A 27,073-nucleotide genomic window follows, 5' to 3' on the forward strand; every position below is an offset into this window, starting at 1 on the left:
TAAGCAGGAAACAGCTAAACCAAGGAGAATGAAGACTTCTGGGTAAAGCATCCAAAGAGATAGTCTCATGTTTCAGGAGAGTCCAGGTGGACCTGCTTGCATCAGAAGCCAATCACCAGGTCATCAGGTTCTTTTCCCATTATGGATCTCCAGCAGCGGAGATGATGGACGCTCTGTCTTCTCCATGGCCGACTGGGCTTCTATATGCTTTTCAACCGCTTCTCTCCAGGGCTCTGTGGAGGTGAAGGAAGAAAAGGCAAGACTTATTCTATTGGCTCCCTTTTTTGGACACGGAGACCCTGATTTCCTGACCTGATCAGTCTGGCAGCAGCTTCTCCTTGGCCCCTCCCTCTGTATCTCAAAGCTATTTCCTTCACGCAAACCCTGTGTAGCTTCGGTTACATGTCTGGAAATTGAACAGAAATGTTTTGCCAAAGCAGACCTCTCCCCCACGGTAATCAAGATTATATTGGCCTCTACAAGACCGTCTACCTGCAGAATTTACCAGAGTATGTGGAAGATATTCTCCACTTGGTGAACTAGGAAAAGGATCTGGGGCTCAAAAAGCCAGAATCTCAGAACTTTTAGCATTTCTGCAAGACGGTTTGGCTATGGGTCACGAGCCTAATATGCTTAAGTATCAGGCTTCCACACTATCTATTCTTTTGTCAACCCCCCGCCCCCAGATAGGTCCATGGGCTCTCATCCTTTGCTTAAACAGTTCCTGTGCAGAGCTTTTTCAAAGTTACCTTCAGTTCAACATTGTGTCCCTTCCTGGGATCTCCATAAAGTATGTTCAGCTCTTCAGAAGCCACCTGTCAGGAGCACCCTTGCTGCCTTCTGAAATCCTCAAGTAGCCAGAATCAACACACAGATGATAGGGCTCTTTTCCAAGGCTTTATTTCCATTCAACGTAATGACACTTACAGATGCTAATTGCATGAGCCTAATGAGGGAAACTTTAGAGAGCTGCCTAACAGAGGTTTCTAGCCATAGAGAAATCAGTTGATCTCTGTTTGGAGGACAGAGGCGGGAAACCTCTGGATTAAGGGCTAGGAGGCGAACGTCCGCCCCTTTCCCATGGAGCATCGGGGCGCAGCTGTTGATATCGTGCCAAGTGGGTTGAGCGCCTCCTCTCTGCGCCCTCCTTCTCCCGCTTGTCCCTACGCTGACACCTAGTGTCCCGAAGCGCCAATTGTCCCTCCCCCTGCCTGCCAGGGTCGCTACCACTCTCATGAATGTGAGCAGGGAGGGGCTCTCCCTCCGGCTGCACCTCTGAACAGTGCGCGGGTTCCTCTCCCACTCTTCCTCAGAATCAGAACTGCTTTGGGGTTCTATGGGCTCTGATCCAACCTTGACATCACTCTTCAAGCCCCTGAAATCAGTATCTCTCCAACTGCTCTCTTTCAAGGTACTGTTTTACATGCACAAAGAAACCCCTTTTACCGGTAAGTAACCAACAATATTTTTTGGTTAACAAAACGTGGTTTATTAGTGTGACTGCATTTGGACATCACGACAACCCAGAATTCAACAACCCATACCGTGGATTATCGTTATGTGCGATCTGCTAGGTTGAATCCAGCCTAAGTTAGTTGAAGTTAGGACCCACTGACATAAATAGGACAATTGATTAAATCCTGTTGATATCAATGGGAATTAAGTGCAAATAATGTAGTCTTAGCCCAAGCCATTGAAGGTTGAACCTGGGACCTTTTATCAAGCAAAGCATGTGATATACCACTGAGCCTTTAAAGCTGACACATGTGGTCAAAAGAACCTGTAAGAAAAAAACTAATTTAAACTGTAACAAAAGCCTATATGCAGTTTCAAAATAAAACACTTCCTTCAATTTATTCTAGCCAGTGTGAACATAGCATGGAAGTTCTGGATTTACAGCAATTCAGCTATTTTCAAGTAGCAAGCACAACTTTTATAAATAAATATGCTATGTAGAAACCAAAAATTTCTATATTGCTTTTCTAGAGCTTCCGATTATTACTGAGGCAAGTTTGAGAAAGAATTTTTGTTGTTAAGTCGTGTCCGACTCTTTGTGACCCCATGGACCATAGCACGCCAGGCCTTCCTGTCCTCCGTACTCTCCCGGAGTGTGCTCAAGTTCATATTCATTGCATCGGTGATGCTATCTAGCCATCTCATCCTCTGCCATCCCCTTCTCCTTTTGCCTTCAATCTTTCCCAGCATCAGGGTCTTTTCCGGGGAGTTTTCTCTTCGCATTAGGTGGCCAAAATATTTGAGCTTCAGCTTCAGTATCAGTCCTTCCAATGGGAGTCAGGGTTGATTTCCTTTAGGATTGACTGATTTGACCTCCTTGCAGTCCAGGGGACTCGTAAGAGTCTTCTCCAGCACCACAGTTCGAAAGCATCAATTCTTCGGCACTCAGCCTTTCTTATAGTCCAGCTCTCACAGCCATATGTTGCTACTGGAAAAACGGTAGCTTTGATTATATGAACCTTTGTCGGCAAGGTGATGTCTCTGCTTCTTACTATGCTGTCTAGGTTTGCCATAGCTCTACTCCCAAGGAGCAAAGGTCTTTTAATTTCATGGCTACAGTCACTGTCTGCGGTGATCTTGGAGCCCAAGAAATTAAAATCTGTCACTGCTTCCATTTCTTCCCCTTCTATCTGCCAGGAAGTGATGGGGCCAGATGCCATGATTTTAGTTTTTTTAATGTTGAGTTTCAAACCAGCTTTTGCACTCTTCACTTTCACCCTCAGCAAGAGGCTCTGCTCTGCATATCTTATACATTATCTGTATATTTTAATGCTACTCAACATTTTGCATAATAATTTATGTGGTAGTATCATAGAATAGTAGGGTTGGAAGGAGCCTATAAGACCATCGAGTCCAACCCCCTACTCATTTGAGGAATCCAAGTCAGAGCATCCCTGACAGATGGCTGTCTAGCCTCATCTTGAATGCCTCCAGTGTGGGACAGCCCACCACCTCCCTAGGTAATTGGTTCCATTGTCGTATTGCTCTAACAATCAGGACGTTTTTCCTGATGTTCAGCTGGAATCTGGCTTCTGTAACTGGAGCCCATTATTCCGTGTCCTGCATTCTGGGATGATCGAGAAGAGATCCTGGCCTTCCTCTCTGTAACAACCTTTCAGTTGCTTGAAGAGTGCTATCCTATCTCCCCTCAGTCTTCTCTTCTCAAGACTAAACATACCCAGTTCTTTAAGTCCCTCTTCATAGGACTTTGAGTCCAGTCCCTTGATCATCCTTCTTGCCCTCCTCTGAACCCTCTCCAGCTTGTCTGCATCCTTCTTAAAGTGCGGTGCCCAGAAGTGGACACAGTACTCCAGATGAGGCCTAACCAGTGCTGAGTAGAGGGGAACTAGTACTTCCCGGGATTTGGAAGCGATGCTTCTATGAATGCAGCTCCAAAGAGCATTTGCCGTTTTGCAGCCACATCACATTGTTGGCTCATATTCTGCTTGTGATCGGCAACAATTCCAAGGTCCTTCTCGCTTGTAGTGTTGTTGAGCCACATATCCCCCATCTTGTAACTGTGCATTTGGTTTCTTTTTCCTAGGTGGAGAACTTGGTATTTATCCCTATTAAATTTCATTCTGTTGTTTTCTGCCCAGCACTCCGGTCTATCAAGATCACTTTGAATTTTGTTTCTGTCTTCCAAGGGATTAGTTATCCTGCCACTGTAACTACTTTTAGTATCAGCTCAGGAAAGGTGGGGGAGTGAAGAAGTAAATATACAAGTGCAAAAAGTAAGGTTCACATGAACTGAGGTTCTTCCCATACATGAGGGAGAGGGTAGAGCAAGCATAGAGTCTCTTTGGGTTCACACACCATTCCACTTTTTTTTACCAGTTTCAACACTTGTAATAGTACATGTGTATCACTTAAGTTGGAAGAGGTCCCATCCTGTCTATTCTTTCCACTGAATTTCACAAACATCCCTGATAAATGGCTAGCTGCATGGAAATTTCCCATGTCCCTGCTTATGCTTCACCACAAAATTGGAAGTGCAGAAAACAGTCTGGGCTGAGAGAAAAGGGACACAAAATAGTCTGTGATGTGAGGTTTCTTGAAGTATTATTGTATCTTCCTGTGTTTGCTAACACAGTAAAATGCAGTACTGTGTTCCTCTACTCCCCTTTCACAGCTTTATGCAGATGCAAATGTCACAACCTCAAAATATCTCTTATTCCAGTCTAGTGAAGACCCTAATAGAATCTTTACCTTCCCTATTTTCTTAAACTGTACAAATATCCTGGGGATTGTTTCTTATATATGTATATTACTCAGGTGGATGTGTCATGAGATGAAGGAGGTATCTGGTTATCTGTGGCAGAGTCCCTCTGTAGCACTCCTGGGTGAAGGGGCAGGTTCTATTAAAAATCTATTTTAAAGTTCTGAGCATCTCTGCCTATTTGTTTTACATCTAGAATGTGAAAAATTGGTCTAGGAGGTTGGCTTGTTAGGCTATATCTAGTCAAGTAAATGCTTATATAACTGATTAGAAACTCTAAGGTCATAGATAAAAATGTTGATGTTAGTATCAACAATACTCAAAAATTGTGTTACTTTTGTGTTATTTTTAGGGAAACTCTATGGTGATGAATTTTTTGTGGAGGAACGACACAGGCATCGTTATGAGGTAAGTGACAGCTAACATAATTTTTACTGTTTATCGTCCATGCCCAGTTTGGATTGAGGGCAGTACTTCTGTTCATTCTAACAGGTATGCATATTAAGGCCATGCGGTATATCCCTTAAGGTTCAATAGAACAGCAGAAAACTTTATGCTACAAAACGATATGACAGAATTGCATTTAATCAGCATTTTCTTTTGTTTTTCCTTCAAAGAACTCTACAAAGAAATCTGCATAATATGCCTAAACAGCCAAAGTGTATCAGGGGCTACTGTTTGCCTGATGACCCACTGCAAAACTAGTGCAGGCCAGCAAAGAGACATACATGACATAAGCCTTTTTTATGTTTTTTAATTATTATTTTTATTTATTTTTTATGCCAGATTTATTTATCCGATTTTTGCTTAATGATTTTACTTATATACATGAAACCTTTACTTTTTGAGGATGATATGGAGAAGGGAGGGGGAAACCTAAAGGGGAGGGAATGGAAGCAAGAGGCCATGTTGCCTGAACCAGTTTATTATTGTATTGTTATTATGTTATTGTTAAAGAAAAAAAAGGAAAGGTTCCTCTTGTGCAAGCACTGAGTCATTACTGACCCCTAGAGGGACGCCATTTTTCCTTGGCATTTTCCTGGCAGACTGTATAGTGGGGTGGTTTGCCATTGACCACTGAAATTGTTGTGGGTGTAAATAAAACATTGGGAAGCATCAGCAAGAGTGATGATCACAGATGAGTAGCCACCACATGCACTGCCAACAGATTCATATCTGGATATACATTTCCACTAGTATTATGATATTCATCTAAGCACGATTGAAGCAATATTTATCTTCTCTTTCATTGCTTTCCCCTGTTCAAGGTAAACCCTGAGTTGACTCACTTCTTTGAAGAGAAAGGTTTGAAATTCGTTGGCCATGACACTGAAGGGAAGAGAATGGAGATCATTGAACTGAATGGTAAGGACGTCAGCTTTTGGCAACATCTTATGTATATGGAAGATGGAATGTTCATTGCACAGAAATGCATTTAATAGACATACATTGGATAGGTCTCACTGAATCTTACCTGTAGTTCTCATTCAGTCTTCTGTTAAAAAGAGCAAATCAATTAAACAAAGCAGGTTTGAGTTATTGTTTTAGGAAGTCATATTTGTGAGGAGAGACTCACCTTGCTTGGACTTAGCAGCTAGCTAAATTATAGCATACAGGTCCCCATAGGAAGAATATATATTTCTTAGTTCAGCTACCAGCCAGTCAGACTGATTTTGGAGATGATGTCCTATGGTGCCTTTTTCTCTAAAGGAAAAGGTACTAGAAGGAAGTGTAGATGATCCCTTGTTGAATCCTTCTATTGGTAGTCTTTTTGGTCACTGATAGATTAGGCTGGTAAAGCTGTAAAGCATTGTACATTTCTGTTTAACACAGATTTGCCAAGTAGCTCAGAATCCTTATCAGATACCAAGAAAGAGCTAATTGCTTTGATTTTATGGAGACAGGATTTACAGTTTAACAACTGCTCACCTTTAACTGGTATTGCATATATGTGTCAAGTCTAACTTAAGGGGGGAAATGTTCTTTCTCATATGATAGCACATTTTAAATATGTATTTATTTGATATATTTAAACAGAACTCAAAATAGTTCATAACCTATGTTTGTACGGTTCAGTTACACCCATTTACATTTCAAATCTGTTGCTGCTAACTGTAGGTAATTTTACACATACCTTTCTACTGATCGCTAACCACAAAGTTTAAATTCTCTATAAAATTTCTCTCTCTCTCTCCTGTGGTTAATGTTTATTATAAATGTGTTCAGAATGGTAAAGTCATGAATTTCAGCACTGCCATCTGTCAGTATCTGAAATGTAGGGATATACATCTCTTTTGCCACAAGGGTATAATTATTGATATTAAAAACAGAATAATTACAGAGATTTAGAACTATCTCTCTGAAAAAACCAGACATGCACATTTACCTAATTACGAAAACCTGAAGGACAGTAATTAAATTAGGCACCAGCTTGTGTCACAAAGAACGATTTCTATAATTTCATGCTACTATGGCATGAAATGTACAGTTTGACACTTTGGAAATTTTCATGTAGTTATTAGGAAATAACGGCCTACATGAATTCACTTTATTTCTGCTAGATTACTTTTGATATACACACTAATGTGGGAGAAAGTATTTCATCAGTCTTGCTTGAAAATATTTATGCACAGAGTATGATGAAATATGATTGTGTTTTTAAACAGTGTGCTGCTATGAAAGAAGTAAGAGAAGCAATAAAATCTCTAATGATTTTCTAGAACACATTTTGGATGGCAAGGCAAGACTTTTCATTAGTAGCAGAAAACAAATCACCTAAGCAGAGGAATACAGCTGTCTTACCCACTAGTGGGCGAAGCATATGAGCAGATGTCAAAACAAATGTTGTTAATAGTGAGTTCAGATATGCTGGAGGAGGAGTGTTTAATTCTAGAGAGTAAAACACCGCTCCTCCATGACAAGTGTTTCTCAGTTGAACGGGAGAAACAGCTGATTGCAAGGAAGGGGCTACAGGTTCTTTCATTACGGTTACCTCTACCTACATCACAGCATAGACCACTCAGCTGAAAGAAAAGTATTACAAGGGGGTGGGGAGAGGGTGGGGGTTCAAGGAAGTGGATGTTTGTTTTTATTTTATTGAAAAAATATTAACTTACAAATAGCAACAGATGAAAGAACGTAAAAATGTAAAATTGTATAATGTACATAAAGTATAAGGCTTATTTCTTGAGATTATAAACTAGACTTTCTGTGAAATAATGCCAGATAGGGTAGAAGAAAAGAGTGCATCAATACAAAATTAAACAGGATTAAGCTAGACAAAACTATCTTGATTTAGGGATGATTAACTGTTAGGTATGAATTTGCTCTATTTCCCATGTTCAGGCTCTGAGTGCCATTACTTATCTAACCAAAACACACAGGCTTGGGGAATGGCAGTGTTTGTGACATTTACAAATTGCATGAAAAGAAACTAAGGATGGGGATCCTAAAAACAGCACAGTGAGCATACTCATTGGTCATGGAATGCTGACTAAAGGTGGAGGGGAGAACAGAAAACTGGGTGGGATAGGGAATGGAATGGTGTAGCTTCGAGGAGGGCATATCTGACTGACTGGAACAGTGCACAGAAGAACTTTGTTGCAGGTCCCAAATGCATTAACCTCTCTTAGAGGGTTGTTATAAGGATAACAGAAACATAATGTATATGAAGCTCTTTGAGCACTCTAAAAGTCTAAATCCTAATGTGATTACTTTCATTTGTGTAAGATCAGAATTACATTAATTGCATATTCAGTCATTTGTAATATTATTTCTTATAGTTCAGGAGCCCATATCAAAATACTTAGGTCATAAGGTACAAAAGGTTTGACTATCTGGACATCTTACAAAAGTTGTGACATTTCCAAAACTGCCAGTCTTACGCACAACTGCTGGGACATTTGTGGGGGCAGCAAAAAAACTCTATTTTGTGGCTAGTAATTGCATTGTAAGGTACATCGGTGAAACAAACAACATCTGTGGGGGAAAAGTGTTTAGAATTCCAGACTGCCCAATCTGACTTGTACCCCTGTTCTGAGCCCTCTAAAAAGGGGACCATTAATTACATCATAAGGTACATGGCTGAAACTGGTACCAATTGGGAATAGGGAATTTATATTGGGCTTTTCTGGGGGTTGCGTGTTAATTATTTTCAAAGTTTCTATAACTGATATAAATAAATACAAAAGTATTATTTTAGTCAAAACAATACTTTACTTTGACTTCATTGCTAAAATAGTTCACAATCTCAGTATTATGCATATTGAAAATAGTTATGAATCTGATAATGTTAAATGCTCTGATTTGGGGTTCACCCCATGTAAAGCAGTCAGACTGGATATTTTAAGATACAGGAAGGTGATCTCTACCAAATGGTTTTCAGCCATGTACCTTATGACGTAATTAATTATCCCCTTTTGGAAAGGGTCAGAACGGGGGGTATGCCCAAACCCTCTAAATCCCCCAGTGGTTGCATATAAGACCAGCATTTTGGGAGATGCCACAACTTTTGTAAGATGTCCAGACAGTCAAACCTTCTGTACCTTATGACATAAGTATTTTGACATGGGCTCTTGGACAATTAGTATTGTTTTGTGTTAAATATTTGGCTCCTTGCAGTTTTTAAAAAGTAGCTTTTTAGAATAAAGTTATTAACCACTTCAGTTTTCTCTATGATCTATCTGTAGATCACCCATATTTCATTGGTGTCCAGTTCCATCCGGAGTTTTCCTCAAGACCTATGAAACCTTCACCTGCCTACCTTGGTCTCTTGCTTGCTGCAACAGGGTCGCTCGGTGCATACTTGCAGCGTGGATGCAAACTGTCTCCTAGGTAACTTTGTTTGTTTGCTTGCTTGCTTGAGTGATGCTTGATAATAACCTTCAACATTGATATGCAACTCTAGAAATATGTTACCTTTGAAATTATTATTATTATTATTATCATTATTATTGTTATTATTACTACTACTACATGAGAAAAATACTGAATCATGAGGGTAATTTGATGAATCCATATATGGCCATTTTCATTTGAGACAAATATATGGGGGTTAAGAACACCATCCTTTTGTCCCATGGAATTAATTACATCACAAGTCTTGCAATATATAAACTAGTTTTCATAGGGAATTTTTGAACTTCTAACTTACCTATCCTATTTGTAGTGGTCTTATAGGATTCAAAGATCTTAGTGAGTGAGTAAAAGACACCTGCTCACATAGCTGTCACTGACCACTCCAACCCCCCACCCCCGACTGGCTCCAGAAGGATGGCGGACTTTCCAGAGTGGCTTTTTAAGGCTGCAAGGGGGATGCAGACAGGGGACCAGCAGAATTGGCAACACTTTTCACCCCATGCGAGAAGAAATGCCTTCCATTCATACAAAAAGATCTTTGGATCAGAAATGTTCCCAAGGTTATTTATAAAGAAAGTTCTTAGCTGGAGCGTTAACAATTTGTAACAAAGTATAACCTTGTTTAGATTATATTTTAAAGTGCCACATCTTAAAAATGTTATGGCTGCTTTATTATTAAAAGGTAAATGTCTGATATATGGGGCATTGTTTTATGGACTTTTGAAATACAGTGGTTTTAATTTTCATTTGTTTTGAACTAATAATCTGAGTTTATTAGTATAATTACTAATAAACATCTGAACTGAGATGTTTAAAAAAATTATAAATGCCTTTTGCATGACAATAAGAGAGAAATGTATGTTCTTTTTGAAATCATATCAACTCTGTAGTATTAACTTCCAAGTAACACTGTTTTGGATTGCAGCCTAAAATAGTTAGGCCGTGGGCTTTGATTTTTTTTTAAAGCTTTGGATCTGTCCGACCTCCTTTGTTTTAAGACCATCACAACCAACTAGGTAGCTAACCTATATCATCATAACAGTGTTGTGTTTTATTTTGATCACCTAAGCCATTTTAAATTATGACTTGATCCACAGTTGTCTACAAATTTTATCTGGACTTAGTAGCCAAAAATGATTTATACTAGCCAGCAAGAATATAGTAAAAATGCCTCTGAAGACAAGCAGAGTGTCTTTCCCTGTTGCACCCAGCAAGTGGCAGCTCACCCCTCCCACAGTGTTAAGAAGAAATCTAATAGCACAGGTGGCATTGTTCTCCATAAGCCCGAGTCCCTTGCAGATCTCTTTCTGAAAATTAAACATTGCTCCCACTTTCCAAGCAAGCCCCAGCACAGCACACATCTGTTTTCAAAGCTGGGGTTAAGCAGACCATCTTTCCATCTCTACCGGAGAAATCCATTACTGATTTTTCTTCCTTGCCTGCAGCAGATCTTCTCTCTGCCTTCTCCCATCCAGTCAGCCAATCAATCCATTTACAAAGCAAACCTCCTTTTTCTTAAAAAGAATCTACTTGTATTTGGAATGAAGTAATAGGAGCTTATTGATTGAGAGGTATTTGGAGGGAATGTGGGTGGAGGGGGCTGCAAAGGTTCTTTAGAAGCTGCTGCTGAATTCCAGGAGAAGGATAGTGCTGGGTGAGGGAGTCAAAAGAAATTGCGTGGAGGGGAGAGTAGTTTTGTTCAGGTACTGACCCAGGGAATGTGGGCTCAGATTCAGGACTGAGGAGTGCAATCCTGCAGCAAAAGTAAAGACACTGCCCTAAACAAGCAACTGGCATGAGTTTTATAGCCAGGCCAAGAGAGTCCTTCTGGAGCACCAGCTCCTCAAGTGCTGCATCTGGCTTTTAAAGGGCCACCAACCGTTTTCGTAGTCACTGGCATCTTCTGGGAGGTGAGGGCCTGAGCAATGAGAAGCTAGTTGAGCAATACATCCCAGGGCCTCCTTGCTCACTAGAGGAGTCCAATGTCCACTCCTTGGAGTCCGAGGGTAGTGGCACCTTCCAGAGATCAAAAGGACAGGGTGTGGGATCAGAGGTGGAGGGTGTCAGGAGCACCCTTGCTGCCTTCTGAAATCCTCAAGTAGCCAGATTCAACACACAGACGATAGGGCTCTTTTCCAAGGCTTTATTTCCATTCAACCTAATGACGCTTCCAGATGCTTATTGCATGAGCCTGATAAGGGAAACTTTAGAGAGCTGCCTACCAAAGGTTGCTAGCCTTAGTGAAATCAGTCGATCTCCGTTTGGAGGACAGAGGCAGGAAACCTCTGGATTTAAGGGCTAGGAGGTGAAAGTCCACCCTTTTCCCATGGGGCATCGGGGCGCAGCTGTTGACATCACGCCAAGCGGGCTGAGCGCCTCCTCTCAGCACCCTCCTTCTCCCACTTGTCCCTTTGCCGGCAGCTAGTGTCCCGAAGCGCCAATTGTCCCTCCCCCTGCCTGCCAGGGTCGCTACCACTATCATGAATGTGAGCAGGGAGGGGCTCTCCCTATGGCAGCACCTCTGAACAGCGCGCAGGTTCCTCTCCCATGGTTTCTATCTCTTCCTCAGAATCAGAACTGCTTTGGGGCTCTATGGTCTCCGATCCAACCCTGACAGAGGGCCTTAATGCATAGGACCAGAAACTGTTCTGACTTCCCTTTAGTGTTGCTGCCCCTGGATATCTCAGTCTCTGAGGGCTTTCAGTCCTGGTCCATGATGTGGGGAGGTGATAAATGGAAGTTGACATCTGGACTACTCATAAAATTCTGTGTTTGCGACAGGGCAATTGCACAATGAAAGCTTTGTCTTGAAGTACCTTAAGAGATGGGAGGGTAGGATTTGGGGAAAAGGGTTATATTCACCTCCCCTTCACTGCAGCCCTGATCTAAGTTGGGAGGGGGAGGGCTGCAGCTGGTTTTAGAAGATCCAATCATGTCTCTGCAGCTTAACATCTAGGTAAGCCTCTGGTGACAGCTCTTTTTGTTCTCCAGTCTGTCACCTTTAAAAGGGTCTGCTGTCACAGCTGGGGAGCAGGAGACTGGAACCTCACTCCAGGAAGCCATTGCTCAGTCTAAGCAGTAACAGGGCAAGCAACCTATTGTCACCCCTCAGCCTAAAATGGGGCATTATGAAATTGTATCAGGAGGGTGAAATTTGAGTGAGTGAGTGAGAGAATCTTCTTCTTATTTACCTTGAACCATGTAAACAGTTGTTTTATGATGTACAGTATAATACAATAATACAATTATGAAGAGGATGACAAAGCTTTTATCCATAATAGGCGATGCTTGGCATAGGAACCATTTCATATTCAGCATTTGCCCATGGTAGTACAGTCCACAGCAGCTCATGTGTGAGCTAAGGTATCTCTCACAAGTTGTTTAACAATAAACATAAATATACTCAAGGAACTACTCTTAAAGCATTTTTAAAGCAGAGCTTTAGAAGAGGGAAAGAAATGTTTATTTAGTACTTAACAATATTCACAGCCAGAGACTTTCAGAGGGATTTCTGTGGAGCATTTAGTATGAGCAACCTCCAGGCCCAAATTCATTGAGTCTGTATATAGGCTACATATGCAGCACCTAAGGATAATGACAGGAGATGCATGTATATTTCAAGTAAAGTCAGTTACAAAATAATAAAACCTTGCCAAAATTTTCTGTTTTTAGCATAAATTTGATAGTATAGTAATAATAATAAAAAGGTGTGCTGTTATTATCTTTTAATATGTTTTAATTTTTCATGCAATATGCAAAACTATTTCATAATATCAAGTTTTATTCCATGCTTCCTTGGGTACATTCAGAAAGAAGTAAGTACAACATAGTATTACTGGTATAAAAGTGTGTGTGGACCATGTTGTTATGAGTGCTTTAATATTAATTACTAGCAGAATGCCCATCATTATGACAGAAGGTAGTGCCAATTTCTTCTTCCCTAGTGCCAGGAGGAGCATATTTTCTCTCGTTCTCGTTCTGAGTCCTTGAGATCAGTGCTCTACTTTCTCCCATGGAAGTGATTGACTGTTGTTCTTGTCTTTTAATATCAAAAAGTAAACTACTGCTTTCTGAGATACCTTTCAGTTGGGCAGTAAAAACCTTGGCTATCCAACACACTGCTGAGGAGAGGTTGGGACAATATGAGGACAGTTATTGAGGCTGGGCGGAGTGCTAGGAATGTTCCCCATTGTCTTTTTGCCTTCCTCCCAATCATTTTTCCCCCACTCACTCATTCTTCCTGTTTGTCATGGCACCACCCTTTCTTATATACTAACAGTGAACTTATTCTCCAATTGCCAGTCCTTATGTAGCTAAACTGGTACAATCTGTGCGCAAGAGAAAAGTTATAATAGGCTTGGAGGAAGTCTCAAGATTAGCAGAAGTACAACAAATCTTTAGAAATAAACTTACTGTTTGTGGTGGGGGAATCCAAAACCAACCTATTAGCCAGAACATTGAGTCAGTTGGAAAAGAAATACAGGGGATGGAATCTGCTAGTGAAGAGGAGGGCTAAAAGCCCCATTGCACATGGCAGTAATACATGCTTGGCAGAACACTCCTTAAATGTCAGTTAGCTATTAATTTGGGGAAATTTCTTCCTTGCACAAGTTCTACTCTAGTTCTGGTGTGCTGAGCAAAGACAAAATACCTAATGTGAGATTTTTGTTGGACAATCCAGTTCCTCATAGGTGTAGAAAACTTGGGGATTCCTACATACCAAAGCAATAGAAGTTTTTGTCATTGGAAATAATACTTTTTCCCTTTCTCATCAGAAATGGGGAGGCAGTTGATTCAGAGCTCCCTTCCAATCACTGGGTATAAAAATAGGAGAAAGTTGAATGATGGCCTTTGAATGCATACCTGAAACATGCATGAGTTGTCCCAGGCAGTCACTCCTCTTCCATCAGATGGAAATCAGTACAGAATACTCCACTTTGCCTGTTGTTGCTTACCAGAACAGATGCTTATACCAAACAAAAATTGCAACTAACAGCCTTGAAATTATGGTCATAAGATAGAGCCATAACACACCATCTCTTGTACTGAACAAAAATATTTCACACTAACATGTACTAAGAAAACTAATTCAATTTTGAACGTTAGCAATATGGAAATTAATAACTTGTGTTATTATTGAAGGAAATAGATATTTGCATCTGGTGACATTTAAGGAAGTCTTAAGAATGGTTCCATTTATTTATTCAGTTTATCAGCTGCCCAATAACAAGAGTTCCCCTGGTGATGTAGTGACATGGAATCTTAAAGAGACCTTAGAGTCTGAACCCCTGCAAAAAATATTAAAGAAGTAAGCATTTTTCTAATTTGGAATTCTTGGATAAAACTAGGAGGAATTCAGATGGCTACATTCTTTATGTGTGTTATGTTTATTGTGATTGATATTCACTAGCAAGGCCATTTGAAGTATTTATCACATAGTGACTCATCACATCACAAAACTGACTTCTCATCTTCTTGGGGCAGCTAACATGCTATCACTAAGAAGAAATCTCTCATATGATGAGGTTGCTACTATGTTAGTTATCCTGAGGGCCCATTCAAGACAAAGTTAACACCTCTACGTTTCACTGATTTTAATGAGAGAGTTTAATTAATATGTTTAATTCTTCCACTGAAATCAATGAGATTTAAAAGTGCTTAATATTGGCTCGTATTGCACAGATAGAGATTAAGAGCAGGGAAACTTGAAGTGAAGAAGTGGATTCTTATTTGTTTGTTTGTTTGTTTATTCCTTTCTGTTCAGTGACAGCTACAGCGATCTCAGTGATGATAGTTTTCCAGAAAAAGAACTTCCTGAATCAGAAAAAAGCTGAACATTCTTTAGAAGAGGAGACAGGTAAACTGGATCCTTTTGAAACTGAATGTTCCTCTTCCATCCTCAATGGGAGATCCCGCCCCACCCCACCCCCGCCCCCCATGGCCATGAGAATAATTTCACCTATTAAGCTAGTATTTGCTGGGGGTGGGTGAAGTCTCATGTCTGCTCTGATCCTGTTAATTGTCAACCTGCACCCCAGCTGATACAATCTGCATTTTTTAAAATGTAAACATTAAATGCAAAGACAACATATGAAATCCAGAGTAAAAATCTGTTTAGGATGACTTCATGTCATCCTCTGAGGGCCAAAACAGATATGAAGTTAAATGTAACTCAGAATTGTCTAGAGTTGGTCTATCTGAGGTATGATTTTTCCCAGACTGCCAAGCTGATCATGCAGACAGCAAGGTAACTCTCTAGATCCCACCACCAGTACTATCCAAGTGTGGTCTCTGGAGCATATCCCAGTGCCTCTCATTTATGCCACAACTCAAGAGTGTCTGTGTTAACTTTCAGGCAGCAAGATGAAGAAAACATGAATTATTCCTATTGTGAGGGTGCTCCTGTGTGATGTGGACCCCACTTCCTTTATCCCTTCTGTTTGTCTCTTGGACCTAATGGTATCAACTGAGGGCTGGCTCCTTGATGTATGAGGCAAACGCTTTCTTAGGGGTGTGATTCAGGGTGTTCAGTCCATTCATTTGGGGGCACGAAAAAAAGTGGCTGGTGCTTTCCTATAGCGTATTTTGCTCTCTTTTTTTTAATTTGGTGCACTCAGTTGTCTCAGTTCCAGATTTCCTTCTTAAGGGGTGTTTTTCAGAAAAAATGCTTGTGTATAGACATGCTGTGTTTGATTCAATGGAAGTAGATCAGTATAAATAGTCTTTAGAATTGCCATGTATTTTTCTATCCGTTGCCCTTAATTTTCTGCTTTCAGATGTTTTTCTCTGTTAATGCACCTTTTACTATTTCTACAGCATTTTGGATGTATGTTCCAAAGTTTGTATTCATATCTAAAAGGCTTTTTCAGCTACTCACTCAACTTTGTAATTTTTAATTCAAATGGTGTTTTCTTGGTGCTGAATTTCAGTGTTCAGCCACGCTGAAGTCACAACATGAAAGCAGCATAAATGGTTGCCTGCTGCCTGACTTTTCTGTCCATCTGACCAGAAGCAGAATGAGGCAAATGACCCCCAAAGTGGAAATTCTTTGTTGGTCAAATAAATCTTATGTCCAAAAAACAGAGAGGCAACATAGACAATCACATTCAGTGGTGAAAGTGGTGGGACTGACAGAGAGACCCAGATAACAACATTTCTCTTCCATTTGCTTCAAGGACAAAGAATTTAGTTGCTCATTTTGGGCCATCTATAGAAATATTAATTACACATGTAGAGAAGGTGGTTGCATAGTAGTAATTCTTTTTTCACCTCTTTTTTTGCAAGATTAAAAAAAACAAGCAGAAGAAAAGGCATAATTGAAAAGGTCATTCCAAAGGCAAAAAAACCTATTACGTTTCAAAGCCATCAGAGAAGACCACCATCAACACAGCTGCTTTCCATATGTATTGTGAAGATCCCCCAGTGTTACCAGACAATGCTTCTGCTGCCCCAGAGAAAAATCAATTCAATTTAAGCATTACAACTCTTTTAAAATTGCATATAGGACTGTCTTATCCTGTCTGATGATTTCAGGTGACTCTGTTAGCTTTGTGCCTTTGGTGGTGTGGGCATATTTTGAATACATTTCTAAATCATTTGCAGAAATGTCAGTAACTGTAAAAGTGTGTTGCTTATAAAATGAGATTCTCAAATATACATGATCAGTACAGATTTCTCTTAGGTCTGTTCTCTTCATATTGTTATTGGATTGAAAGTTGGAGACCTTACCCGATTTTTTAATATGCAGACATATTTTTGTCACCACCACCTTTCCCCAACCTGGTGCCATGTTGGCTGATGATGATGAGGGATGTAGTCCAGCACATCTGGAGGGCACCAGGTTGGGCCAGGCTGATCTTCACTGATGTACACATTTGGTTATTGTCCCTGGACATAAGTAATATTGAAAGGGTTACAATGTTGGAGTATAGTGCCAATAATAGAGCAGAAGGTTGTAATATAACAAACTTATATCAAAATGTGACAATGTGGATACAATATACTGGGTTAGGGATCAACAAATAACAGCTTGTCTTATACCAGCCAAGCCTCTATCTGTCCTCACTACTAATTTTATCTCTATCCACACCAAACCCTGGCATGTGCAGAGAGCTCTCAGAAGAGAAGTGTTTCTTTACTTTGTGCTGTGGCATGGAGAAGATAAGAAAAAGCAGGAGAGTCTCTGCTATTTTTTTTTTTTAATCTTTACCCAAACTCCTGTGGAAGTGAAAAGTTGCTGCTTCTCTCAACCCTTCTGGCAAGCACACAGAACTTGGGTGAGAGGTGATCTAAGTTTAGAGAGGTGTAGAAAATATGACAGGTATAGATAACCTCTACTGAGGACAGAGGTTGGAGGGAGAGGCGACGTCTTGAGGCGACGTCTTGCCTCATCTTCAACAGAGGCCTGGATAAGGATAGAAATAGTGGCTGAAATGCCTACCATTTGTGTTCTTTTCTTCATGGCTTTTCTTCATGGCTCCAGTCATAGGCTGGAGTGAGAACCTTGCCAGGGGGCAAGGGACACTTGCTACTGGTGAGCACAAGTGCCATTGTTGATGTTTCCTTATCATAAATTTAATATAAGAGATGGAGGAGTTGTGAACATGGATTTAAAACCTTATTTCCTTGCTTTTTTTCTCCCCATAGAAACTAACTTGTGCCATATGAGCTCATTTGCACCAACTTAGGACACTCATGGGGATGCTGTAACTTATGACAGATTGAAACAGTTACTAAAAGTACAGTGACAGAAGGATTTTTTTTTGCTATATTCCTGTGCCCAGTCCCACATGCATTTATTTTAGGTAGGACCAATCAGGGGTCCTACCCCTGTCCATGTTAACTGTATGCAGTATTGTGTTTTTCTCAGTATCAGCTGCACTGGAGTAGCATTGTCATTGTCTCATTAGCAACAGAAGATCTTTTTTGCACTGTTCCTTTAGAGACCCCTTTTCAGACTGGTGAAGATATGTCCAGACAGCTGTCCAACTGGTGGTATGCTTATTCTTGCACTTTCTTATGGAGAAAAGGTTCTTCACGGAGTAAGAAGTAGTGTGTCTTAATTCCTATGTTAAGAGATAACTTTCTATCAGAGAGACCTGCAGAAAGTATCCTCTTGTTTGAGTGCTATATTTGTAAGTGATTTCCTCACCTTTCAATAAAATGTTTGTTAATATATGATATAGGTTTTTTTTTATTATTATTATTATTGCATTTATATCTCGCCTTTTTTCCTCTTGCAAGGAACCCAAGGTGGCTTACATTATCCTCCTCCTCTCTGTTGTATCCTCACAACAACAACCCCGTGAGGTAGGTTGGGCTGAGAGTCTGTGACTGGCCCAAAGTCACCCAGCGAGCCTCCATGGCCAAGCGGGGACTAGAACCTGGATCTCCCGGCTCCCAGTCCGTCACTCTCACCACTACACTACACTGGCTCTCTTGTTGATGTTTTACAAATTGCATTAGAAAACCACTAGTTTCCTAGTGCTCTGGCCAATATAACATATGGACAAAAACTGGTGGGGGGAGAACTTTCTTGTCTGTTTATTTTTATAATGTGCCATTGAAGTTATGAGAGTTGATACTGTTAGATTATTGAATCTCAGTTATCAAACATTGACCATTATCATCTAAAACATATTATATTTTTTCTTAAAGACTTTTCGTGAGTTTAAACTGGATTTTGAAATGTATTAAAATATTAAATGAGGATGAATGTGTTTTTATTTTACATTACACTTATATTGGCCTAGAAAATTGGATTAAAAGTGTTCTTAGACTTTAAAAAAAATGGTAGCACACATTTCTGTCCATGTCCTCTCTCCCTCTGCTGGCTGGATTATGGGAAATAGCATTTTCTGAGGATTTAACTGGGCTACAAGAGAACCATGGCTAGGGTGCATGTGGTTTTCATGTTTTCATAATTCATTCTTCACAGTGAGGGCTAAAAACTGACTGTATAAGAATAAAAGGGAGCATCAAGATTCTAAAACATCTTACAACACAGTTAATTCATGAGCCTGTCCTGTCCTTTCCGCATGTCACACGCTGAGCTGGATCAGCTTGGGATGGCCAAGCAGGAGGCTTCTCTATCCAAAAAAGAAACAGGACCCTTTAGACACATCCTTCAAACATCAAAACCGCTCGAGGGAGGGTGTGATGTTCAGTCGGCCTCTAGAAGTGGCCCAATTCAGTTTATGCTTGCCAGCCAGAAGGATTCTCCTCTTTGGCCGCCAGTATAAGGACAGCATGCTAACAGTGAAAGGAGACTGCCTGCACCCTCACCTATCAGAATATTCTGTTCATGCTGCCCAATGGGTTGAGCATTTCCTGCCTCACTGGCCAGAATGAGCCCTGGAAGCTTCTGATAGGATGGCCGCCACCTACCTACCTACCTACTTACCTACCTACCTACCTTTGCAGGTTTGAGCCCAGGCATTGCCTGTTGCAAAGTCAACCCACCTCAAGCTGCCAGGCAGTCTTCCAGAGCCACCCGGCATCCTGTGTTGGGGTGGTTGCTGGCCTATGCTGGACATGGAGGAGGGGCTTCCCCTCTTCAGCAACCACCATAGAATCTGAGCAGGCTGGCCGAGGAGGGACAGACTGCTCCCTCTTCATAGGCCGTCGCATTCAATTTCTGTGCTGGCTGCTGAAGAGGGGGCTTCTCGGCAACCAGCAAAACCAAGCAGTTTGCTAGCATCCCTCCCTGGCCACCACAGTGTGTCTTCTGCTGCTTAGCCCCTGAGCTGCAGAAGAGAGGAATGGGATGAATAAATTTGAGCCCAACTGAGGTTCAGGGTGGGGGCACTCATACACGTGTCCAGAATTGTTTGCCTTGCCTGCTTGAATACTTGTGACACCAGTTTTAAACGCGGCTTAACATGCATGTGTATCCAATTGATTTCTGTGGGACTTATGTGAATAACTTTAGCTTAACAAGCTAAATCAGTGCTCTGATAAAATAACCAATGGCATAATTGCAGCAACATTTAAGTCTGAACATGCTGACATGTGAGCCTCCAATAACTCACTGTTTTCCCCAATCCCCCCCCCCCATTTTTCAATCTGCTTTGTTGTATGGATCAGAGACACCCCCCCCCAACCCTTTGCTTTGAACTCATGGTCTTGCAATTGACTTGCATGCCTCAGTTTGCCCATTCTGTGTAATGGGTTCTTGTTGTGGAGCAGTCCTTGCACGCAAAAATCAACTTCTGGTTAGCCCCAGCTTTCTTAATTTCAGTAATATAATTTAAGATGGGGGACAGACATTTTGTTTCTGCTATTATTAAGCACTTAGGAGTCAGAAATCCTTGTCAATCTACAGTATATCATCCAGAAATCTACCAGTAGATCCAGATCTACCTTCTGCCCACCCCTGCCTTAAAGTGCTGAATAGAAACCCTGCTGAATACAGCTTATCCTGCCTTTGCAAGGGTGTGATGGAAATGCCACACCTGTGAAAGTCTGCTTGCTATACATGTCTTAAAGGTACAGGGTCCTCTAAAGTTTGGTTTGGGCAATCTTAGGTTTTCCCCATGCTGAACCTTCACAGGCAATTCACCTATTAATGGATAGAAGTCAGCATTTACTGGATTATAAGGACATTTAAAAAAAACCCACAACCTTGTATTCCACAATAAAACATATGAACATTGGTTTTATCACTGGTTTTATTTTTTGCTTTTATTATGTGTATAGTCTGAGAGCTTCAGCTATAGAGCAACTCATTAAATAAATAAACAAACAAACGAAATGTATTGCCAAATAGAAAGGAAGTTCAGCCCCAATATTCTTGTTATAAAAGATCACTTTGTGTAAACAACACAAGTGTATTTCTAAGTTCATGAACAGCTTGGAACAGGAAAGAAAGTCACTTCCTATTTCTTTACCTCTAATGTTTCTATGATGCTAATATCAAAGCATGGTGATTGTTTTTATGTTAGTCTATTCAAAATTATTTTGGAAAACAATGGAGATGGGATGTGAAGCTTTGTAGCTGATAATATAGAAGCAATTAAAAAGATTAAGAAAAGAATACCATTGCCCTATATTTGTTCTTTCCATACTCAGCAACCATTTTGCAATTAAGTGGAAATGCAAAAAGAACAGAACAGTGAGTGTTTGGGTTTTTGTTTTTTTTACTGCTGCCCTGTAAAAGAGATGTGTTCATATTCAGTATTCAAGGTATTTGCATATCTCTTATAGTGTTGTATATATTTGTCTTTCTGTCTGCATATGCATCATAAAACTTTTGCTGGCATGGTCAGAAAAGGTGCCTGCTGAAAACTGAGATGAAGGTGAAGGTAATGGTCTTTGTTTGGGGAACCTGAAACCTTTCACCTTGGAAAGGTGAGCCCTCGATGCAGCTTAAAATCTGTTTTGCACCTATCAGGAAGGAACTACCTACTTAAGGCTGCATAATACCTCTATAGCCCACATTAAGATGGTGACAAACTGCAGACTTTGGGGGTTTTCCATCATGTGCTGAAATATCGTTTCTCTTTCCTCCCATTAAACACCCCCCTTAGTTTTGTTTTGAATATATAGCCTGTAGAAGAGTTCTGGAGAACTGAAAGGTTTGCTCACTGTTTGTAACATTTTAATAGTCCTTGTCAATAAATCCGTTTTTATTTCTGTGTTCTAGTAGCTTGTAAGATACCATTTTGTAGGACTGAGCCTGCATGTATTCATTAAGCCATCTCTGTGTGTTATCTCCTGCTGTCTCTGTCATCAAGGACAGAGCAGAATCCAGGACAATTGGACTGAGTGATCTCAACTGTGTTCCTCTGGGAATCCCTACCTCCCACTCCTCTGCAAGAGTGATTGGCTAATGGGGATCACCTTAGATTTTGCCAGAGACTTGAGCATATAACCAGGGGGGTTATATAGCTGCCCTTTGTCTTCTGTGTCTTGGGTTTCAGTTGTCTCTGTTTGGTCCTGTCCTATTGAAGGCTGTGCTTTGACATGTTTAGGCAGGTTTTAGCCAGTTCTGTTATTTTGCCTTGTAAGTACTGTTTCCAAATGTTGTTTGTTGTATGTTATTCCTTTTCCCTTTCTGTAAATAAACCTGCTGCCTATCGTAATTGGATGTGTGTGTTTCATTCTAATTGGCCTTGGTGCTAAATCCAGAGCTTTCCCCTTGGTTATTACTATTGTTTAAGGTTTTAGGCTTAGGGCTTTGAAATAGAGGGCACTGGTTTGGGCTCTTGTTTCATATGCCTTAGTGGTGTCCAGTAAGAACTGAGAGTCCCCTGGCTCAGGCTGAGTTGGACGTAAGGGGTGGTGGAACACCAACCTTGCTGGGTTGGTGTTCAGTCCAAGCAACCTTTTGTCCTTGCCTAAACTGCTGGGAGTTCAAGTACCCCCTTCCTCTTTTTATAGTCCTATTAAAAGGCATTATACTACTGTTGCGTTTGGGATCTTTCTCCCTGAAGAGATCAATGCCTCTTCTCACAAGAAACTCTATGGGGAATCATTCCCTCTTTTTTGATGTTCAGCCTGTAAGTGCTATGTGGCCAAAATGGCACCACCCATGCACAAGAGGGTTGTGCAGGCTTGGAGAAAGCCCAAGGTTTGTAAATGTATTTTTTTAAATAACAAAAACCTATGGGTGGGAACCCCAAACCAGGACTGAGTATGCTTAGTGACCACAGAATGTCAACTGAGTTTTGGGGGCGGGGAAAGGGAGTACTGAGTAGAAACAATCCGCACGGTAACACTTGGTTGCAGGTCTCACTTGTAAATACTATTTCCCCTCCTTAAGGGAAGTATCAGTGGCAGGGGTCATAAGGGGACTGAGTGGGGTGCTGCAAGAATGCGAGTACCTCTGCTCAAATTCTTGCAAGCAGAATTGAGGCGGGCACAAGTGCTGTGAGCTGGTTGTGCCCACCTTCATTTTGGTTGAACCCTACCTCAAGGCTTTTGGGGAGTTGAAAAATGCCCAAAGCCTCAACCCCTTTGGGGGCAAATGGGAGGGAGAGAATCACCCATCCCTAGAACCAAGAGTGAGGAAGCAGGGGCTAAGGGAAAGAAAATGAGCAAAGCCAGCTGGGAAGGGATGTTGCGGCTCGGACTTGGATGTATGGCTGCATTTTCATACTCATTCTGCCATTTTGTGAACACTCCACTGGTTATTTTGAATAACTAGGGACCTATGTAACCTTTGCCACAGCTTCCATTATTTTCACAGAATTTAGCTGAAATGCAGGATTTCCCTCCCCACCTCCCCCAAAACAAATACCAGCTTCAGAGGAGAGATTTTCCTCAAGGTAGCAGCAAGGGAGGAAAGTTTTAAACTCTTCATCCCCACCTGCTGGGGTTTCAATAAAAGATTGCATTTAAAAATAAAATGTACACCTGAAATGCAAAGGCACATTTAACATCACATCACATGCAGTTTGCCCCTTAGACTTTATAGCAGCAACCAAAATAGCTTATACATGCCAAGCTTCTGGCTCATACTTTGCTGTTAAAGATTCTTGCAATTTATGTTTGCTTATATTATCTATACCATAAATGTGTCAGCAATCCTGATTTGTAAATGTCTTGGGTTCATTTGTACTGTTGAAAAAACGTCCTAGCACACAACTAGCCAAGGCACTGCTTAATCAATTTGCAATTATAATGTGTTGGTAGAGTTGCACATTATTGTTTTATATTTTGGCTTTCTAGTAAAGTCATCCAATAGAACTGTTTGAGTTTTAGTATAAAATGAAATGAAAACAAAAAATCCCACAGATATTTTAATATATCTGCATAATTTAGACCATAGTCTCAAGCAGCTTTTCTACATGAGGCACTTGTGTGCTTATCATTTCCTATTCATGATTGTTTATGGGTTCTTTAGACAATACAGTTTTATAAACAGCACTTACTGCTAGTTTTTTTTTTTTACAGGAGGGAAAATGGGGTATATGTCTGATGGTGAAAGAAATTGTGGTTTCCTCTTTTGTATTTGTGCTGTTCTGTTACACCACAGTGCCACCTAGAGGTTATGTAGAGGTTATGTAGCAGAAAAACAGGCAAGGAAACTCTCCTTGTGTAGTGCTCAGATCTAAATTCTGTAATGAAACTTAATAGTTGATGCATCGGCATAAGAGCCTCGTGTAGAAAAGTCCAAGTTCTTAATGTAAGAAACATTTTCAGGTAGGTAGTCAGTAATTTATATTGTACTTCTATGCCCAGATACTAAACATATGCATAACTTGGCTGGCCCCTTCACCCCTCTCATATTGGGAATTGGGACTAGTTGTCCAGTGAGGAAGAGTAGCAGGATCATCTGCCCCACCCCACCCCTGAGACTTACCTGCAGTGGTGGGAGTAACAAGACAGCAGTTTTCAACTAGGCAGGCCCCAGATGATTGAGGCCCCACCATGTAAGACAACCAATGTCTAGCTGCATTACAGTTACTTTGAGGAAGGTCAGGTCACTTGTTTATTTCTTGAAGGCCCACCAAGTCCTGTTTCTGAGCTGTGAGCAGCCCATTGTTATTACAGCTGGTCATTATAAGGACTGTATAACATTAAGAATTGGTGCCTAAGCTTTTTCCCATTTCCTTCTCCATCCCCTTTTTTCTTCTGTGCTGTGACTTTTTATATTGTAAGCCTGAGGGCAGGGACTGTCTCGTTTTTATTAATCTATAAGGCACTCTGGGAGACTGGCTGAAGAGCACAATATAAATGCTCTGAATGAATGAATGAATGAATGAATGAATGCATACATTGCAAGAATGTGTTGAATAGCAAACGTACAGCAGCATACTCTGTGAAGGGAAAGTAGAATCATAGAATAGTAGGGTTGGAAGGGGCCTATAAGACCATCGGGTTCAACCCCCTGCCCCTGCTCAATGCAGGAATCTAAGTCAAAGCATCCCTGACAGATGGCTGTCCAGCTTCATCTTGAATACCTCCAGTGTGGGAGAGCCCACCACCTTCCTAGGTAATTGGTTTTGCAGCCACATCACATTGTTGGCTCATATTCAGCTTGTGATCTACCACAATTCCAAGATCCGTCTCGCTTTCTCCCAGGCTGTCATTCTATTGCACTCACATTCTAACTAGTCACTATGCAACCATATAGAGTTGCACCTGTGTTAGCAGCTCTATGGTGGTGGCAGTAGCCTTGAAGGATTTTGAAATCAATATGGTGAAGTTGACCCCAGTCCTGCTGTGTACTCATCTCCCTGTTTTGTGGGACATGATAGCTCTGTAACACTGCTACCTGTGTCCATCCAGGTAACAAGTTCCTCCTATGTCTTCAGCTGAAAGATTGCAGTCCTTGCCCTTGGATATTTATCTCCAGCTAATTTAACAAAAGGGTTGTTATAGCTCACTGGAGTCCTGTGGAACTGAAGGGGTGAACCTGCTGTGATTGTGCAGATATTCACTTTTAGGACAGCTGTATAAACTTTGAAAGTGCCTGGAGCCATGTAGCAGCCAATAATTTTCAGGAGAAAACAACAGTTTGTAGTGACAACTGATTGTCCCTCTTCGCTCGAAGTGTGTGTGTGTTTTTAAAGAAAGTCTAAACACAACAACAACAGTTTGGCTTTTTAAAAAAGATAAGAAATAAACATTAAAATGGAGAAACATACCAAGACAGCTAGAAATAAGTTTGTTAAAAACTTAAAGCAGGGCAAAATTTCATACTGGAGATGGAGAAGGTGTGTGTCCGCAAAGCTTTGAGGACACCCCTTCTTCCTTAATGCCTTGAGGACATCCCTTCTCCTTTATCATCCTGCCTAGTAACTGAGGTATTCTGAACAGGCACTCTTGGTCATGACACATGGGTCAGAGATCCGTTTGGAAACCGCTAGGAGTAGGGCCTTTAGTGTGTTGGCTCCCACCCTGTGGAATGCCCTTCCACCTGAAATCAGGCATGCAGCCACATTACTTTGTTTTCAGTGTTTACTGAAAACATTTCAGGAGAGTATTTCATGTCTAATGACTAAATTCCTGCCACTGTTTTATTGATGTTCACGTTTTGAAATGCAATTTTTTTGTGTGTTTTGAATTTGAATTAGTTTATTATCTGATATCTTTTGATGTGGAGTGGTTTATAAATTGTATAATAAATACACAAAAAAGTGAAGGTGTCAGGAAATCACGGCAGAAAGCCATTCTGTTCCTGAAGAGAGACTCTTTCCCTTAGCCCTAAGTAACAAAGAGTGTCTCCTGACCATTGCTGGATGGGTTGCACCTTTTCCTAACTAACATGTAACACATAGTTACTTCCGCATGCGATGGGACTGCCAATGTACACTTGGCTTTGGGCAAAGTATATTAACCTGGTTTTAGAGATATTCTGCTGTTTATTTTTTATTCACACAGTTTTGTGATTATTTGTCTATGGCTTGGACTTAAACAATCCTGAAACAAGACTGGTTGTGCAGAGCTTTTTTGGGTAAGTATAATGGGGATACTGAAACATTAAGTATAATGTTTGTTTACTACAACCTTACCTATTACATGTAATAAGGCTAGAAGACTTAGGACTTCTTTGCATGGAGCTTTTATCCTGCTATTGAGATTGGTTACTCATGGATGTTTGTGATCTTTTAGATGACATCGTTAACCTCCAGGGCATCTCCCATACTAAATGACCTTTATTCAATTTTTTTAAAAGATCGGAGATAATGAGCTATCAAATTACTGCGCTTCAGCTCTGCTTCAGTTCCTTTGTGAAAAAGGAAGGGCCGCAATAAGAGGAGCTAGACCACAGCACCATCTAGAAGCTATATAATGAAACATCTGGAAGACTCAGATAAGGGGGAAAAGGAGGGGGAAACCGGGGTTGGGAAGCATGTGTAAAGGGAGTCCCTCATGATCCTGCATTTAAAATGGAAGCAGAAAGCCTCATTTTAAATGTGGGATGTTAGGCTGGTGTAGAGATGCTCTTAGCAGCATTTGCTGTGAGAGACAACATTGTGCTAGAAAATGAGTATGGTCTTCAAGTGTTTCCAGTTTACTTTATAATCTGCCCCC

General features: G+C 40.8%; 1 protein-coding gene across 9 annotated transcripts in view; it reads left to right on the plus strand.

Moving 5' to 3' along the window:
* The window catches only part of CTPS2 (CTP synthase 2), a 128,572-nt gene extending 110,300 nt beyond the window's left edge, over nt 1–18,272 (plus strand). For 7 of the 9 annotated variants that reach the window (XM_084844101.1, XM_084844107.1, XM_084844102.1 and 4 more), the window contains exons 15-19: nt 4,587–4,642; nt 5,503–5,599; nt 8,923–9,067; nt 14,856–14,948; nt 16,376–18,272. In XM_084844101.1, the coding sequence (XP_084700227.1) occupies nt 4,587–4,642; nt 5,503–5,599; nt 8,923–9,067; nt 14,856–14,925 (368 nt within the window). In that variant the 3' untranslated portion in view covers nt 14,926–14,948; nt 16,376–18,272. Of the gene's footprint in view, nt 1–4,586; nt 4,643–5,502; nt 5,600–8,899; nt 9,068–14,855; nt 14,954–16,375 lie in introns of those variants that run through there. The other 2 variants (XM_084844099.1, XM_084844104.1) reach the window with 2 other exon arrangements.
* The last annotated feature ends 8,801 nt before the right edge of the window (nt 18,273–27,073 follow it).

The sequence above is a fragment of the Heloderma suspectum genome, chromosome 3 (genome assembly GCF_057233095.1).
Source record: "Heloderma suspectum isolate Gila_16-S chromosome 3, 16-S_ref, whole genome shotgun sequence".
Classification (NCBI taxonomy): Eukaryota; Metazoa; Chordata; class Lepidosauria; order Squamata; family Helodermatidae; genus Heloderma; species Heloderma suspectum.